The sequence below is a fragment of the Equus caballus genome, chromosome 22 (genome assembly GCF_041296265.1).
Source record: "Equus caballus isolate H_3958 breed thoroughbred chromosome 22, TB-T2T, whole genome shotgun sequence".
Classification (NCBI taxonomy): Eukaryota; Metazoa; Chordata; class Mammalia; order Perissodactyla; family Equidae; genus Equus; species Equus caballus.
Window position 1 is genome coordinate 50538791 of NC_091705.1, and position 17809 is coordinate 50556599.

Consider the following 17809-nt stretch of genomic DNA (forward strand, 5'->3'; position numbering starts at 1 on the left):
GCGCCCATTGAAAGCTGGGAAAATGGTATCTCGACTGAATCTGTATTTCTTTGGTTACTAGCGAGACTGAGCATCTTTTCATATGTTTGTTATAACTTAATCTCTGTATTTCATTCTTCTTATCTGTAAAACAGATGAGAATCATCTTTCACAGTTGTTGGGAGAATGGAGTGCATTAATATGTGCAAAGAATTTGGAGCGGTACCTAACGTGAGCACACAGGAAATTTTTAGTTTTTATCTTGTTATTGTAAAGTAAAATCAGATACAGGAAGTAAATACATAGTATAGGGAATTATTGGAACACCCTAATAATCACCACTCATATCAAAACTACACGTTTGCTGACCACCCCAGAAGCCCCTCCTGCACCTCACCAAATACAGTCTTCCTCCTCCAAAAATAACCACTATCCTGACTTTTATGATAATGCCTCCTCATGTTTTTTATGGTTTATTTCTCAAGGGTAGCTGTGGTGTAGACACTGTAATCTTGCTCACGTTTAAGCCTGCTGTGTCTCGATCTGGTGGTGTACACCCTTCTGCCTGCCCTTCCTGGCCTCACAGCCTCACTGTTGAAGGGCCTGACTCTGACCTGTCTTCACACACGGCTGGTGCAGCCCCGCGTGTCCGTCTGTGTGCTGCAAGCTGGCACCTGGACCCAGGGACTTGGTTACACTCAGGTCCTCGCCCTTTGGCAAGGCTCCAGGTGCTTGTTCTTTCATCAGGAGCACCTCACCTCACAGCGGGTTTTCTTTGGGGCTGTTAGCAGCCACTGAAGCTCAGTGCCTAGACCCACTGCTTCACCGGGGATCGCAGAATAGAGGTCTTTTAACTGTATCTGTTCATTTCATTTATTAGCTGGCATGTTAGAAAGAGACGCTTTCCCTTGTCTACAACTTGGCTGCCTGGTACAGTTCATACAGAAAAGGTGGGTTGCATGCTGGATTTTCCTGTTTTGTTTACTTAGTTCCCAAGGTAATGATTTGGTTCTCTTGTATCCTGAGAAGGTGATGAATTAGCTTTCAAAAGAATGCTTAATATCTTTACGGACTCACGGATTTAAATATATTTGATGAATTTCAACCTATTGAGATTCTGGTCCTTGTTGAGGCTCAAATATCCCACCTTTGGCAAGTGGGATCCTCGTTGGCTCCTGTGTCCTTTTGACGTGGCCCAGTGGTGGCTGATGGGGAGTCAGCATGTTCCACACTCATCCGTGCTTTTCCTGCCTCAGACCTGGAATCAGCCACGTCTCCAAGAAACCCTGGTTTCTTTTGATGAGAGATGGTATCTCAAGACCCATGGTGCGGGCACTGGGATGCTCCCTCTTGCTGGGTCGGTCATTGTCCTGGGTCTCCAGTGGGTGGAGCTAGGAAGTATAGGTGGACACACATGTATGTATGTGTGAGTGTATATATACACATACCATGTATCTCTGTTTTTAAGGACAAAATACCTTATGAATTCATCTGGATAGTTCCAATTTAAACTGAGGACTGCAGTGTTTTATTTAGTATTTTCTGGATCACATCTCTGCCCTGGATTTCCTTCTCCACCCAGGATTCTGGTGCTCAAGGACACAGGGGTTGATGGATTCCAAGTGTCCCCTAATTATGTATTTGTCGCATCCCATTTTACACACAGATGACACCCTCAGAATAACAGCACTCGTTCTTCAGTCGCGATGATTGAAAACTGTTTACAATGTTTTTACATGTACTACCTCCATTCTCCCGCCGTTATTATGATTGCACTAGAGCTGCACCGTCAGATCATATGGCCATCGTGTACCTTCATCTCCCTCCTACCCTCAGCCTCACTTCTGAAAGGAACTAGAAGGAAGGTGCTTTGTGCTCACCATCAGTCCATATGTTGGTGTCTTTCTAGTTATTTTGATTGTCTGAGGCTCATGTTCTAGTAGATTCCCCAGGAAGGGCTCACGGGAATACAAGAATACTATGTTTTATTGCGCTTTGCAGATACTGCGTTTTTTACAATTTGAAGGGTTTGTGGCAACGCTGCATCGAGTAACTCTGTTGGCACCATTTCCCCTACAGCATTTGCTCATCTTGTGTCTCTGTGTCACATTTTTGTAATTCTCACTATATTTCAAACTTTTTCATTGATATTATATTTGTTATGGTGATCAGTGATCTTTGATGTTACTGTTGTAGTTGTTTTGGGGTGCCATAATCTGCACCCATGAAAGACGGCGAACTTAATCGATAAATGTTGTGTGTGTTCTGACTGCTCCGTGAACCTACCGTTCCCCTGTCTCTGTCCTTCTCCTTGGGTCCCCCTATTCCCTGAGACACGGCAATATTAAATTAGTCCAGTTAATAACCTTACAATGGCCTTTAAGTGTTCAAGTAAAAGGGAGAGTCGTGTGTCTCTTACTTTAAATCGAAAGCTAGAAATGATTGAGCTCAGTGAGGAAGGCATGTGGAAAACCGAGATAGGCTGAAAGCTAGCTTCTTGTGCCAAACAACCAAGTTGTGAATGCAAAAGAAAAATTGTTGGAGGAAATTAAAAGTGAACACACGAATGACGAGAAAGAGAAACAGCCTTATTGCTGATATGGAGGAAGTTTTAGTGGTCTGGATAGAAGATCAAACCAACCACGACGTTCCCTTAAGCCAAAGCCTAATCCAGAGCAAGGCCCTAACTCTCTTCAATTCCGTGAAGGCTGAGAGAGGCGAGGAAGCTGCAAAAGAAAAGCTTGAAGCTGGCAGGGGTTGATTGATGAAGTTTAAGGAGAGAAGCCATCCCTCCATGACATAAAAGTGCAAGGGGAAGCAGCAAGTGCTGATGGAGAAGATCCAGATAAGATAATTTAATGAAGCTGGCTATTACTAAACAACAGATTTTCAGTGTAGACGAAAGAGCCTTCGGTTGGAAGCCTGGACTTTCATAGCTAGAGAGGAGAAGTCAGTGCCTGGCTTCAAAGCTTCAAAGGACAGGCTGACTCTCTTGTTAGAGGCTCATGTAGCTGGTGACTTGAAGGTGAAGCCAATGCTCGTTTACCATTCCAAAAACCCTAGGGCCCTTAAGAATCATGCTAAATCTACTCTTTCTGTGCTCTAAATGGAACAGCAAAGCCTGGATGACAGCACATCTGTTTACAACATGGTTTACTGAATGTTTTAAGCCCACTGTTGAGACCTGCTCAGAAAAAAAGATTTCTTTCAAAATATTACTGCTCACTGACAATGTTCCTGGTCGCCCAAGAGCTCTGATGGAGGTGTACAGTGAGATTAATGTTTTCCTGCCTGCTAACACAATGTCCACTCTGCAGCCCATGGATCCAGGAGTAATTTCGACTTTCAAGTCTTTTTATTGAAAAAATACGTTTAGTAAGCCTGTAGATTACATAGATAGCAATTCCTCTGATGGATCTGGGCAAAGTAAACTGAAAACCTGGAAAGGAGCCACCATTCTGGATGCCATTAAGAACATTCCTGATTCAGATTAAAGAGCTGCTTCAAGGCAAATGAAAACAGGATTGAAACAAAAAAACAACCCACTAACTGGGAAAAAATATTTGCAAGTCATATATCTGACAAAGGCTTAATATCCATAATATATAAAGAACTCTCGCAACTCAACAACAAAACATCAAACAACCCAATCAAAAAATGGGCTGGAGACATGAACAGACATTTCTCCAAAGAAGATATACTGATGGCCAATAGGCACATGAAAAGATGCTCATCATCGCTGATCATCAGGGAAATGCAAATCAAAACTACACTAAGATATCACCTTACACCCGTTAGAATGACAAAAATATCTAAAACTAATAGCAGCAAATTTTGGAGAGGTTGCGGAGAAAAAGGAACCCTCATACACTGCTGGTGGGAATGCAAACTGGTGCAGCCACTATGGAAAACAGTATGGAGATTCCTCAAAAAACTAAAAATAGAACTACCATATGATCCAGCCATCCCACTACTGGGTATTTATCCAAAGAGCTTGAAGTCAGCACTCCCAAAAGTCCTGTGCACCCCCATGTTTATTGCAGCACTGTTTACAATAGCCAAGACGTGGAAGCAGCCTAAGTGTCCAGCAACAGACGAATGGATAAAGAAGATGTGGTATATATATACAATGGAATACTACTCAGCTGCAAAAAAGAACAAAATCACTCCATTTGCAATAACATGGATGGACCTTAAGAGAATTATGTTAAGTGAAATAAGCCAGCGAGAGAAAGATAATCTGTGTATGACTCCACTCATATGAGGAATTTAAAATTATGGACTAAGAACAGTTTAGTGGATACCAGGGGAAAGGTGGGGTGGGGGGTGGGCACAAAGGGTGAAGTGGTGCACCTACAACATGACTGACAAACATTAATGTACAATTGAAATTTCACAAGATTGTAACCTATCAATAACTCAATAAAAAAAAAAAGAACATTCCTGATTCACGGGAAGAGGTCACAATACCAACACGAACAGGAGTTTGGAAGATGTTGATTCCAGCCCTCATGGATGACTTCGAGGGGTTCAAGACTTCAGTGGAGGAAGTAACTGCAGATGTGATGGAAACAGCAAGAGGAGTAGAATTAGAAGTGGAGCCTGAAGCTGTGACTGAATTGCTGCAATCTCACAATAAAACTCTTAACGGATGAGGAGTTGCTTCTTATGGATGAGCAAAGGAAGTAGTATCTCGAGATGGAACCTCCTCCTGGTGAAGATGCTGTGAAGACTATGGAAGTGACAACAAGGGACTTGGACTGTGACATGGACTTACTTGATGAAGCAGCGGCAGGTTTGAGGGGCTGATGACAGTTTTGAAAGAAGTCTGCTGCGGGTAAGATGCTGTGAAACATCGTTGCACACTACAGACAAATCGTTCATGAGGGGAAGAGTCAGTCAAGGTGGCCAACTTCATTGTTGTCTTCTTTTAAGAGATTACCACAGCCACCCCCATCCTCAGCAACCACCACCCTGATCAGGCAGCAGCCATCAACACTGAGGCAGGACCCTGCACCAGCGGAAAGAATATGACTTGCTGAAGGCTTGACAATGGCTAGCACTTTTAGTAACAATGTATTTTTTTTTTTTTTGAGGAAGATTAGCTTTGAGCTAATCCTCCTCTTTTTGCTGAGGAAGACTGGCCCTGAGCTAACATCTGTGCCCATCTTCCTCTACGTTATACATGGGATGCGTACCACAGCATGGCTTTTTGCCAAGCAGTGCCATGTCTGCACCTGGGATCCGAACCGGTGAACCCCATGTCGCCGAGAAGCGGAACGTGTGAACTTAACCGCTGTGCCACCAGGCCGGCCCCAGTAACAATGTATTTTTTTTTTAAGTAAAAATACCTTTAATGGAGATTCTAAAGTTTTCTAAGCAATCCATATTTAGATACATAGAAGACATTTACAGCCAGCACTTTTTTTTCCCAGAGCCTTCATTGCGACAAACGTCAACAAAAAAAATATGGCAGTCTTGTATTTTAAGCTCACGCTTTTGGGGATACATTCTCAGGTCTTCTTTAACGTGGGAACTGCAAATATAACGGCCATTACATGGTAATGGGAGTTAAAGAATGTGGAGTCCTCATGGAAAGATTAGAACACACTTTTCTATTAGTATGTTTGATTCTAATAATGCCGTGCTGTGAGTGCACTGGCTCTTCTTCACTTTGTAAATGTAACTGGGCTATGTGAAATTTGCTATCAACAGATCAAGATTTTGGAGTTTCAGTTATGGATGAAAACGGTCTCGATTCAACTTTTATTACCCTCATCATGAGTACGCAGAGTGTGCAGACAAAAGCTTTTTGTCAGCTAACTATATGAAAAGATAAACACTAATAATTCATGTGATCCAAAATGGGCAAAAGCAAAAGACTACCTTCCCCTCAAGAAGAAGAATTTCAGACCTGTGCAAAGGGCAACAATACTAATAAAAAAATTGTGTTTACTTAGAAGCATTCGGAATGTCAACAAAACAGTTGCAACTTTTTTTTTTTCAATTACAGAGTGGTGTTCAGTTAACAGAACAACAATTATTTCGTATAAGCTGCATGAGAGACAACTGAAGATGAAAAACTACCATCCCCATATATAACTAATTTGTGCTGTGCACCAACAAGAACCTGCTTTAAATTTCCGTGCCAATTTACAACCCCCATACTGTACCAGGCAAGGTTAGTGGCTATTGAAAATACCACCAGGACAGGGCTATCTAAAGACATATTCGGTAGTGTGTTAACTATACCAAAAAAGACACTGTACAGTTTAAAAACAAATCCTACACAGCCTTAAATTTCAATTTTTTTCTTTAAAAGGAGTGAGTTGTGTACAGGGGGGTTAAATGCTTTATAGACAAGGAAAAAAAACCTATGCTAGAACCAGCTTATTCATCATCATCATCTTCTTCATCTTCATCATCTTCCTCCTCCTCCTCCTCTTCATCTTCCTCGTCTTCCTCCTCTTCCTTCTTTTTCTTGCTTTTTTCAGCCTTGACGACTCCCTTTTTCGCTGCATCAGGTTTTCCTTTAGCTCGGTATGCAGCAATATCTTTTTCGTATTTCTCCTTCAGCTTAGCAGCCTTCTTTTCATAATGCTGCTTGTCATCTGCAGCAGTGTTAGTCCACGTCTCTTCCAGTTTCTTTGCAACATCACCAATGGATAGGCCAGGATGCTCTGCTTTGATTTTTGGGCGATACTCAGAGCAAAACAAGAAAAAGGCCGAAGGAGGCCTCTTAGGTGCATTGGGATCCTTGAACTTCTTTTTTGTTTCCCCTTTAGGAGGGGTATAAGTTTTCATTTCTCTTTCATAACGGGACTTGTCCGCCTTTGCCATGTCTTCAAATTTTCCCTCCTCTTTAGCAGACATGGTCTTCCACCTCTCTGAGCCCTTCTTAGAAAACTCTGAGAAGTTGACTGAAGCATCTGGGTGCTTCTTCTTGTGCTCCTCCCAGCAAGTTTGCACAAAGAATGCCTATGGTGACATTTTGCCTCTTGGCTTCTTAGGATCTCCTTTGCCCATGTTTAATTATTTTTCCTCAGCGAGGCACAGAGTCGCCCAGTGCCCATCTGGCTCTCACTTGCCCCGGCACTGTCTCTGTGGAGCTCAATGTACTGCAATGGCTGTCAGTAACAATGTATTTTTTAATTAAGGAATGTACATTGTATTTTTAGACATAATGCTATTGCACACTTCATAGACTACAGTATAGTGTAGACATAACTTTTATATGCACTGGGAAAGCAAAGACTTCGTGTCACTCGCTTTTTGCGATATCCGCTTTATTGCGGTGGTCTGGAATGGAGCCCGCAACATCTCCGAGGTGTGCCTGTACTGTTCCCGGAGATCTGGAATCTTGATAAGTTTTTGTTTGTCTTTTATAGTTGAAGGTCAATTTTGTTGGATATAAAATTCTTTGCTCACGTTACTTTCCTTGAATATTTTAAATATGTTCCTCCATTTTCTTCAGACATAAAATATTTTTGAAAAGTTTAGTAGTAATCTCATTTTATTTCCTTGTAAATCACGTGCTCTAAAAGTGTGAGGTAAGGGTCCAGCCTCATTCTCTTGCATGTGGACGTCCAGTGTCCCAGCACCGTGTGTTGAAAAGAACATCCCTTCCCCCTTGAATGGTCATGGCACCCTTATCAAAAATCTATTGGTTATATATGTGAGGGTTTATTTCTGAGCGCCGTCTTCTATTTTGTTGATCTATGTGTCTGTTCTTGTGCCAGTGCCACACCGTTTTGATTACTGTAGCTTTATATTAAGTTTTGAAGTCAGGACGTGGTAGTGCTCCAGCATTTGCTCTTTTCAGATTCTTTTGGGTATTCAGGATCCTTCGGAATTCCATATGAGTTTTAAAATCTGCTTGTCCCTTTCGGCATAAAAGACAATTGGGATTTCGATAGGGGTTGCATTGAATCTGTAGACCAGTGTGGGGAGTATTGCCATCCCAGCAGTGATCCGTGAGCAGGGAGTGTCTTTCCATTGATTTAGGTCTTCTTTAATTTCTTTCAATGGTATTTTGTGGTTCACAAGCCTTGGTTAAATTTATTTCTGAGTATTTTATTCACTTTGATGCTATTATAAATGAAATTATTAATTGCGTTTTTAAATTGTGCATTGCTAATGTATTAAAATGCAACTGATTTTTGTGTAACATTGCAGAATTCATTTGTTAACTCTAATAGAATTTTTTGTGGATTATTTAGGGTTTTCTATGTATACAATCATGTCGTTGGCAAATGGGGATAATTCTTCTTCCTTTCCAATTTGGATGGCTTTTACTTCTTTTTCTTGGTTAGTTGGCTTGCTAGAACTTCCCGTACAGTGTTGAGTAAAAGTGGCAAGAGGGGACATCCTCGTCTTGCGCCTGCCCTCGAAGGGAGAGCTGCCAGCCTCCCACTGCCAAGTGTGTGGTGGCTGTGGGCTCCTGTCATCAGGTTGAGGCAGTTTCTTCTGTTGCTGATTTGTGGAGTGTTTTTATCATGAAGGAGTGTTGGATTGTTTTTCAGATGCCTTCTGTGTATCAGTTGACATGATCATGTGTTTTTTTCCTTCATTCTGTTAATATGCTGTATTACATTGAATGATTTTTCATATATTGAGCCACCTTTGTGTTCCTGGAATAATCATACTTAGTCTTGGTGTAAAGTCCTTTTAATATGCTGCTGGGTTCAGTTTGCTAGTTTTTTGTTGAGGGTGTTTGCCTCTATCCTATCCCAATAAAGGGCTGTTTATCTCTTGTTTCCTTTTCTTGTGAAATCGTAGTCTGCCTTGGTCTCGGTAATACTGGCCTCATGGAATGAGTTAGGAAGTATTCTCCATTTGGGGGAAGAATTTGAGAAGGACTCGTGTTAATTCTTCTTCAAGTCTTTGATAGAATTCACCCGTGAAGCCATCTGGTCCTGAAATTTGTTATTGTTGGAAGTTTTTTGATTAATGACTCAATTTCTTTATTTGTTATAGGTCTATTCAGATTTTCTGTTTCTCCTTGAGTTAGCTTTGGTAGCTTGTGTTTTTAGGAATTTGTCCTTTTCATCTAGGGTATATAATTGTTCATACTATTCTCTTACCGTCCTGTTTATTTCTGTAGGGTCAGTAGTAATGTCCCCACTTTCTTTCCTGATTTTACTTATTTGAGTGTTCTCTTTTTTTTTCTTGGTCAGCCTAGCTAAAGGTTTGTCAATTTTGTTTTCTTTTGTTTTATTTATTTATTTATTTTTGGTTGTTGATTCTCTATTGTTTTTCTCTTTTTTATTTATTTCCACTCTAACTTTTATTATTTCCTTCCTTATGCTAGTTTTGGGTTTAGTTTGCTCTTTTTCTGATTCTTCAAGGTATATTGTAAGGTTATTGATTTGAGATCTTTCTTCTTTTTTAACACAGGCATTAACATTTATAAATTTCCCAATGAACACTGTTTTCCTGCATTCTATAAGTTTTGCTATGTTGTATTTTCGTCTCAAAATATTTTCTAATCTCCTTTCTGATTTTTTCATTCACCTATTGGTTAAGAATGTGTTGCTTTATTTCTACATATTTGTGAATTTTCCCAATTTCCTTGTCACTCATTTCTAATTTCATTCCGTTGAAATTGGAAAAGGTACTTTGTATGGTTTCAGTGTTTTAAAATTTATTGAGACTTATTTTGTGGCCCAACAAATGGTCCATCCTGGAGAACGCTCCGTGGGCACTTGAGAGGGAAGTGCGCTCTGCAGTTGTTGGGTGAACCATTCTCTGGACGTCTGCAGGCCTAGCCGGGTCACAGTGTTGTTCAAGTCCTCGCTCTCTTTGTGGTCTTTTGTCTGGCTTTTCTATCCATTCTTGAAAGTGGGACGTTGAAGTCTGCAGCTATGACTGTAGAAATGTTTATTTCATCCTTTAATTCTGTCAGTTTTCATTTTATATATTTTGGGGCTCTGTTGTTAGGTGTGTCTAAGTTTATGACGGTCATATCCTACTGATGGATTGACTCTTTTATCAATACCTAAGATCTTCTCTGTTGTGACTTAATCCTGTTTTGTCTGATACTACTATAGCCATCCATGCTCTCTTTGCATTACTATTTGCATGGAGTATCTTTCCTTTCATTTTCAACCTATTGTTATCTTTGGACCCAAAATGAGTCTCTTATTAATGGCATAAAATTGGATAAAATTTTTATCCATTCTTCCAATTTCTGTCTTTTAATTAGAGTTTAATCTATTTACATTTAAAGTAATTGCTGGTAAGGAGGGGCTTACCTCTGCCATTTTATTATTTGTTTTCTGTATGCCTTATGTCTTTTTTGTTTCTCAGTCACTCCATTACTGCCTTCCGTAGTGTTTGTTTTTTCCAGTGTATCATTTTGATTCACTCTGTTTTTCTTTTCTGCATATTTTTATGTTATTTTCTTAATGTTTATCCTGTAGATTATGACTAGTATCTTAAACGTATAACAATCTAGTTTGAATTAATACAATTTAGCTTCAGTAGTATAAAAAAACTCTGCTCCCATAAGGTCCACCCCGCTCCTTATGTTGTTAATGTTACAAGTTACATCTTTATACATTGTGTGCCCAGAAATATAGATTTGTGACTATTACTTGATGCATTTGTCTTTTAAATCATATAAGGAAAAAAAGATGAGTTACAAACCAAAAAATTGTAACACTGGCTTTCACGTTTACTGTGCAGTTGCCTTGCCAGTGCTCACACAGCCTGAGCTGCTGTCCACTGTCCTTCCATTTCGGTCTGGAGGACTCCCTTGAGTGTTTCTTAGGGCAGGTCTGTGAGCCACGAACTGCCTCGGCTTTGGTGGCACGGGAAGGTCCATTCCTCCTTCACTGTTGAAGGACGGTTTTGCCAGATGGGGAATTCTTGGCTGACGGTGTTTTTCTTTCAGGATTCTAAGTGTGCCGTCCCACTGCCCTCTGGCCTCCCTAGTTCCTGGTGGGAAGTCGACGCTCATCCTTACTGAGGCTCCTTGTACGCGGAGAGTCACTTCTCTTCTGCTACTCTGCAGGCTCTCTCTGTCTCTCATTGTGGATCTCTGTTTGTAGTCCTTCCAGTTAATTGAACTTCTTCAACTTGTAGATTCATATCTTTCATCAAATTTGAAAACTTTTCAGCCATTATTCTTCAATTCTGCAGATATTCTTCTGCTCCTTTCACCCCCTCCTCTGGGCTCCATTATGCATTTTTGGTTTCCTGTGGTTTTGGCCTTTTACTATGTCTTGTATTTTTTCTTGATAGCTGAGCGTGACATCCTGGGTGACAGGAGCTGCTGTAAATGGGCTGTTAGTGATGGGGGTCACAGTCCTCTGGTCAGACCTCAGTCTGTGGTGAACCCCTGCCCACAACCGTGAATGTCCTATGTGCTTCTCACTCACTCATGCACACACCCCCCCCCAGGCAGAGCGGGACGGCTAGAGTGCGTTGGGTCCGGGCGTTCCCCTAAGCCCCAGTTCAGTTAGGCTCCAATAAAACCCCGTCAGGTTAGGCCCTGGTTAGCTGCTCTCCCCTGAGGCTAGGCCTTGTGAAGGAGAGCAGTGTGGACGGCGTGTTCCGGAACGGTTCCTTCCCTCCTCTGCCAGAGCATGAGGGGCCGTTCTCCAGCACGCACCATGAGCGCCCGCTGGAGCTCCTGCCGCAGCGCTCACAGAAGTGTGGGCCGCAACTCACCCCAGTGGGCTTCACCTCTCAGACTTGCCCACTGGCCCCCAGCGACCGTCAGCCATGCTCGGGGTTCCTTTCTGGCGCTGGGTCCTGGGGTGGTTCGTGCTCCGGTCACTGTGACTCTGTACTTGCCTGCTGGTCTCCAAATTTGGGACAGCACTTGGCCCTGTGACTTCACTTCTCTTACAGATCTAAGAAGGTGGTTGATTTTTCAGTGTGTTCAGCTTTTCACGTGTTATCAGGACAGGGTGACTTCCCAGCTTCTGACAAGCCAGCCTGGAGGCCGGAAGCGTCCCACCTAGGACGTTTTCATTTCAGTCATTGGCTTTTTAACTCTGGAATTTCCATTTGATTCCTTTTATATAATTTTCACTTCTCTTCTGAGATTCTCTATTTCTTGAATCATTGTCATTATATTCATTTAATTCTTTGAACATACTTATATTATCTGCTTTGAAGTCTTTGCTAGATTCAACATCTGGGCCCACTCAGTCAGATTCTGTCTACTACTTTTTTTCCTAAATATGGGTCACACTTTCCTGTTTGCATTAATTGTAAAGTTTTACTGAAACTGGATATTTCAGATGCTATATATAGCATCTCTGTATAGTAACTGGATTCTGAACTGCTTTCCTGAGTATTTTGGTTTATTTTAGTACATTTTCTGGACCTAAATTACAAAAATTTCATTTTCAGGGTCTCCCTGTTAAGTACTTGGCTGGCCCGATGCCCGCTCCACCTGGGCCAGTGCCCCAAGCCATCAGTGCTGTCACTTTTCTCCGTTAGTTTTCACAAGGCTCACCCTTTTGGCTCCAAGGCCCCTGCCCCACTTCCACCCTCTGCTGCTCTGTTTGCAGCCCTGAGCTGTTGACACTCCTGTTTGCTGGTCCAGGGGCTGGGCAGGGAGCAGCCCCCAGTGTGAAGGCTGCAGACCCTCCCCGTGTTCTGTCCCCAAACTGGGCAGTTTTTAAAGAATAATCATTTCTCGGTGTCTTGTCTGCTTTAGTCGATTTCCACAGCTCTGAAGCTGTGAATTTTGTAATTTTGCTCAGCTTTAGCCTTGTTTTTCTGTGGGGAGGATTTTACCATCTTTGTACGTGGCTGTGGCTAGAACTCACCACCTTCTTTGTAGTTTCAAATGCTTTTTTTCAGGTTCAAGTTTTTACTTATTCTGGAACGTCTTTCCATGAAAGTTGTGAGGTGGTTGGTTGAGTTGGGGTGTTTTTTTATAGAAAACCAATTTTTTTCTTACTGTTTTTTTAAAGATTGGCACCTGAGCTAACATCTGTTGCCAATCTTTTTTCTTTTTTTTTCTTCTTCTCCCCAGAGTCCCCCAGGTCATAGTTGTATATTCTAGTTGTAGGTCGTTCTGGCCCTGCTTTGAGGGACGCTGCCTCAGCACGGCCTGATGAGCGGTGCCGTGTCCACGCCCAGGATCCAAACCGGTGAATCCCTGGGCTGCCGAAGCCAAGTGCGCAAATTTAACCACTTGGGCACGGGGCTGGTCCCAGGAGACCAATTTGTAGCTTTTTCCTTGTGAAATCCATAATCCATCTGTTTCTGACTTTGTAATGCTTCCCCTGTCCTGTGTGAAGTTTCTGTGTGCATGGGGCTCTTCCTGGGTGCTCTTTTCATTCCACTGATCAATTTGCCCATTCTCTTAGGTTTTTTTTTTTTTTTTTAAAGATTGACGCCTGAGCTAACAACTGTTGCCAATCTTTTTTTTTTTTTGCTTTCTCTTCTCAAATCCCCTCAGTACATAGTTGTATATCTTAGTTGTGAGTCCTTCTAGTTGTGGCATGTGGGACGCTGCTTCAACATGGCCTAAGGAGCAGTGTCACGTCCACGCCCAGGATCCGAACCAGCAAAACCCTGGGCCGCCGAAGCGGAGCATGTGAACTTAACCACTTGGCCACAGGGCGTGCCCCTCTCTTAGTTTTAAATTCATTTTATGGATATGCCACTAACTACTCCCCATGGTTGGAAATTTAGGTTATTTCCAAATCTTTTGTATTTGGTTAATATACTTGTGGCTAAATCTTTGCATACTTTCATTATTATTTTTTTTAGGATCATTTCTTAAAAGGACTTGCTGGGTTAAAGAGTAATATACCAAATTTTAAGGCTTCTAATGTCACCGAGGATTCCTGCAGAAAGGTTTACTTAGTGGTGTCTGTGGCTGTATGGACGTGTGTGTGCATGTGTGTGCGTGGGTTGAATTCACCCCTGGGTTGGCCTGCCCTTCCGAACACGCTGTTTTGCTGCTCAGCTGAACAGGGCTTTCAGCTATAGAGTCTCCATGGCAGTGTACGTTTGGGGCCCAGTCTTGCAGCTGCTGGTGCCACTCGGTCATTGGCAGTGCCCTGGGTGCCTGAGGACAGTCGTTGTGAGAAGGAGGTGCCTGGAATCCTGCTGGGGGAGGTGTCGGAGGCCATCTTTCTCCACCATGGGAGGGCACCATGGAAACTCTTTCCATTTCCTCTCCATTGTCTTCGCCACCGATTCCTGCCTAGAAAGACAGCCATGGCCAACATTGGCTCCATGTCACAGAGTAAATGCCAGCCCTCGATTGCTCTTGTTGGGTTAGAACAGCTTCCTCTTGAAGTTATGGCACAGTGGAAGTCAGTGTGTGGTTGGTTTCTTCATGTCTTTATTTGGCAAAATTGAAGATGGCAGGCCTTGGTCCCCACACTTCCTCCTCCTCCTCCTCCTCTTCTTCCTCCTCCTCCTCCTTTCTTCTCCCCACCCCACCCCCGTCTCTCTCGGTTTTGGTTTTAATTTCACTGGTTCACTGATACTAAGAGTTAAGGCACCAGTATGAGAACTGGATTCTCCCAGTCACTTTGTGGGGACTCAGTCCTGTGCGCACACACCTGCCTTCACTGTCTGTTCATCTCTGATGGAGAGGCACTGGGGACCTAGAGTCACAGGGCCGTCTGCTGGCCATGTGGTTTCTCTAACCCAGAAGGCTGGGGAGTGACACGAAGCATCTTGTCCTCTGAGTAGCCAGATCCACCCCCAGAGAAAGCATGAGAGTGCAAGAGGGCACAAGCACACAAGTGTGTGTGTATGTGTACATTATATACCTGTGCATGTGTGCATGCATGGGTATATGTATGTATACGTGTGTGTGCGCATGTATGCCTGTGCATAGGTGTGTTTGTGTGCATGGGTATGTATGTGTATATGTGTGTGTGTTTAGCGTGCACGTGTATGTGTGTGTGTGCATGTTTCTGTCTGTCTCCCTCTTTCTCCCTCCCTTCAGGGCAATGCCTAGGCAGGTAGACTTGGTTCTTCTGGGCTCACTTGCCGCTGATGGGCCATGTCTGAGCCCCCACCCTCTGTGGCCCTCTCTGCAGGTTCTCCCATGGGCAGGTGGTCTCTGTGGATGAGCTGCGCCCCTTCCAAGACCCAGACCTGAGCTCTCTGAAGGCTGGCTCTGCATGTCTGGCCAAGCAGCAAGACGGCCTCTGGCACCCAGCGCGGATCACTGGTGAGGCTGCCTGTGGCCTCCTTGACAGGGCCCTTCCTTGAAAGCCCTCTCCGTGCTTCACACGTGGTGTTCTCATATGACCACTCCTTTGGTTGGGCCTGGGGACCCTGCTCTGTGCCCAAGAGGAGAAAGACCACCCTTGCCTCGGCCCCACGTTGCTCCCAACTTCCACTGTGGCTTCTACCACCTGTTGAGGCTGCTGACCTGGCCTGTCTTTGTCCCCCCACCTCCAGATGTGGACAGTGGCTACTACACAGTCAAGTTTGACTCACTGCTGCTGAAGGAAGCCGTGGTAGAGGGGGACAGCATCCTGCCCCCACTGCGCACAGAGCCTGCAGGGTCCTCTGACTCAGACAGCAGCGACCCAGATGACCCCAGTTATGCCAGAGGTATGGCAGCGGCTCAGGGTCCCAGAAGCCAGGAGGGTAGGGACAAGGGGCAGCACTGGTAGCAGTCATCCTGAGAGGCCCCCAGCTGGTGGGGTACCCTGACTGTTAACTAGATGGTGAGAGAGCATGACTGCAGTGAGGTGGGCGGTGCTCATTAGGTGGACCCCCTGCAGAGGGGCACTAGTTGTTCCTGAGGAGGCATGGAAACCCCCACAGGAGGTTGGGGAGATGAGAGAGTGCGTGAAGAGTCTGAGGCAGGACTGGAGACCCACAGACACAAAGACCTGGCCCTTGTCTTAAAGGAGTGCATGTGCAATGATTACAGTCCCACATGATGCAAACCTGTGGCCGTGGCAACTGGAGGGCAGGGGGCCACTGATGCAGGAGCTGCTGAGGAAGTTGATGCATGGGAGGGGACTGGTGGGACGTGGAATGCAGGAAGGAGCAGCTCCTTGCAGTGGCTTCTACTTAGGGCCTGGGTGCCCTGCGGACGGAGGAGGGGCTGTGTCCAGACAGCTGGGGATGGGAGAGTTCCGGGAAGGGGCACTGGCTGGCAGTGTCCAGCCCTCCTGAGGTTCAGTTAGGATGAAGATGGGAGGTGTCCCCGTGGGATATGTTACATGAGTTGGTGGTTTCTGAAGCCCCATGTCCGTGGTGATGGAGGGGAGGACTGAGCTGAGCAGGTGAAGTCGGTGACTGCTCTCCATGAGGGGAGCGGGGCAGCTCCCCACCTGGAGAGGTAGGTCAGGGTGGGGCTGTGTTGGGAGGCAGCCATGCAACCAGGAGGGCTGGAGCAGACTGTGCCGGACTCTGCCACAAGCTCTGTCTATTGTCACGTGCCACCACCGGCCTGGGCAACCGGCAGAGAGCCCGAGGTGCTGCGGATCACGGCCCTGGCCCAGAGCCGAGCTGGAGCCCAGCCTGCTTCGTGTCCAGCTGGGCTGAGCCATTGCCCTTCATTTCCTGCAGTGATGGAGCCTGGTGCTGCCGACCATGGGACCTGCAGCTCTGCCTTCGCTGGCTGGGAGGTGCACACACGGGGTATTGGCTCCAGACTCCTTGCCAAGATGGGCTACGAGTTTGGCAAGGGTGAGTATGTGCTGCACCGGGGAAGGGAGGGTGCTGCCACCACACAGCCCAGGGGTCCAGCAGCAGTAGTACCAGCCCCGTGTGCCCCTAGGTCTGGGTCGACACTCCGAGGGCCGGGTGGAGCCCATCCACGCCGTGGTGCTGCCTCGAGGGAAGTCACTGGACCAGTGTGCAGAGATACTGCAGAAGAGGGCCAAAGGCAGCAAGGCTGGCACCAGCAGCCTCCCAAAATGCCCAGGGAGAGGGGGCAGGCCTAGGGGCCGCCCACCCCCACGTAGTGTCTTTGACTTTCTGAATGAGAAGCTGCAGGGCCAGGACCCTGAGGCCCTGGAGGCTGGGGCAGCTCCCCCGGGCAGGAAGAGCGGCACAGAAACATACCGAGGCACCACGAGCACCAAGCGGGCCCTGAGCCTGCAGCTTTTCCAGACTGAGGAGAAGATCGAGCAGACCCAGCGGGACATCCGGGGCATTCAGGAGGCCCTTGCCCGCAACACAGGCCGGTACGTATGGGGCCGAGCTCAGGGCAGAGGGCGGGTGCCCAGCCCACGGTTCACATGCAGGACCTTACCCTAACCCGGGGGTGGCGGGCCAAGTTTGAGGAGTGTCTGGATGATTAATGGTGATGGGCAGTGGCCACAGCAGCCTGAGGGTTTCATGGCAGCGACCCAGGAGCCCACGCTGAATGGTGGGCCCCTCTCTAGGCACAGCGTGATGGTGGCCCAGCTGCAGGAGAAGCTGGCGGGAGCCCGGCGGCAGCTGGGACAGCTCCGGGCCCAGGAGGCAGGCCTGCAGCAGGAGCAGAGGAAGGCAGACACCCACAAGAAGATGACTGAGTTCTAGAGCCCCTGCGCGCACACTGGCTGAGCCCAGAGACCCCTGCTCCCGGCTGCCTCAGGAAGACCAGCTGTTGCCCAGCAACCAGGATGCCACCAGAAGAGGGGCTAGCCTCCACAGCTGGCCTGCTTGCCAGCGGGGGCGTGTGGACACTGCTGAGTGGAGATGGGCTGCAGGGATCACTCTGGACACTTACTTGCCCGTCAAGTCCACCTGCCAGTGTCTGAGGGCATCTCCTGAGCAAGGACATTAAAGTGATTTTGTTGCGTGTCTTTCCGTGGAGGCTCGGCTGGCTGTGGGGTCTTTGGAGAGAGAGGAGTCTCTGCACCAGGCGGGGGGGCGGGCTAGAGGGGTCCCG

At 45.8% G+C, this 17809-nt stretch overlaps 1 protein-coding gene and 1 pseudogene across 1 annotated transcript in view; one reads left to right on the forward strand and one right to left on the reverse strand.

The window, feature by feature from the left end:
• ZGPAT (zinc finger CCCH-type and G-patch domain containing) overlaps positions 1-17723 on the forward strand; it is a 19794-nt gene extending 2071 nt beyond the window's left edge. The window contains exons 2-6 of the mRNA XM_023626951.2: positions 15006-15139; positions 15373-15528; positions 16498-16617; positions 16709-17117; positions 17319-17723. Of these exons, the coding sequence (XP_023482719.1) occupies positions 15006-15139; positions 15373-15528; positions 16498-16617; positions 16709-17117; positions 17319-17457 (958 nt within the window). The 3' untranslated portion in view covers positions 17458-17723. The remainder of the gene's footprint in view (positions 1-15005; positions 15140-15372; positions 15529-16497; positions 16618-16708; positions 17118-17318) is intronic.
• On the reverse strand, positions 5065-7111 carry LOC111770056 (high mobility group protein B1 pseudogene; annotated as a pseudogene).
• Positions 17724-17809: the final 86 nt, after the last annotated feature.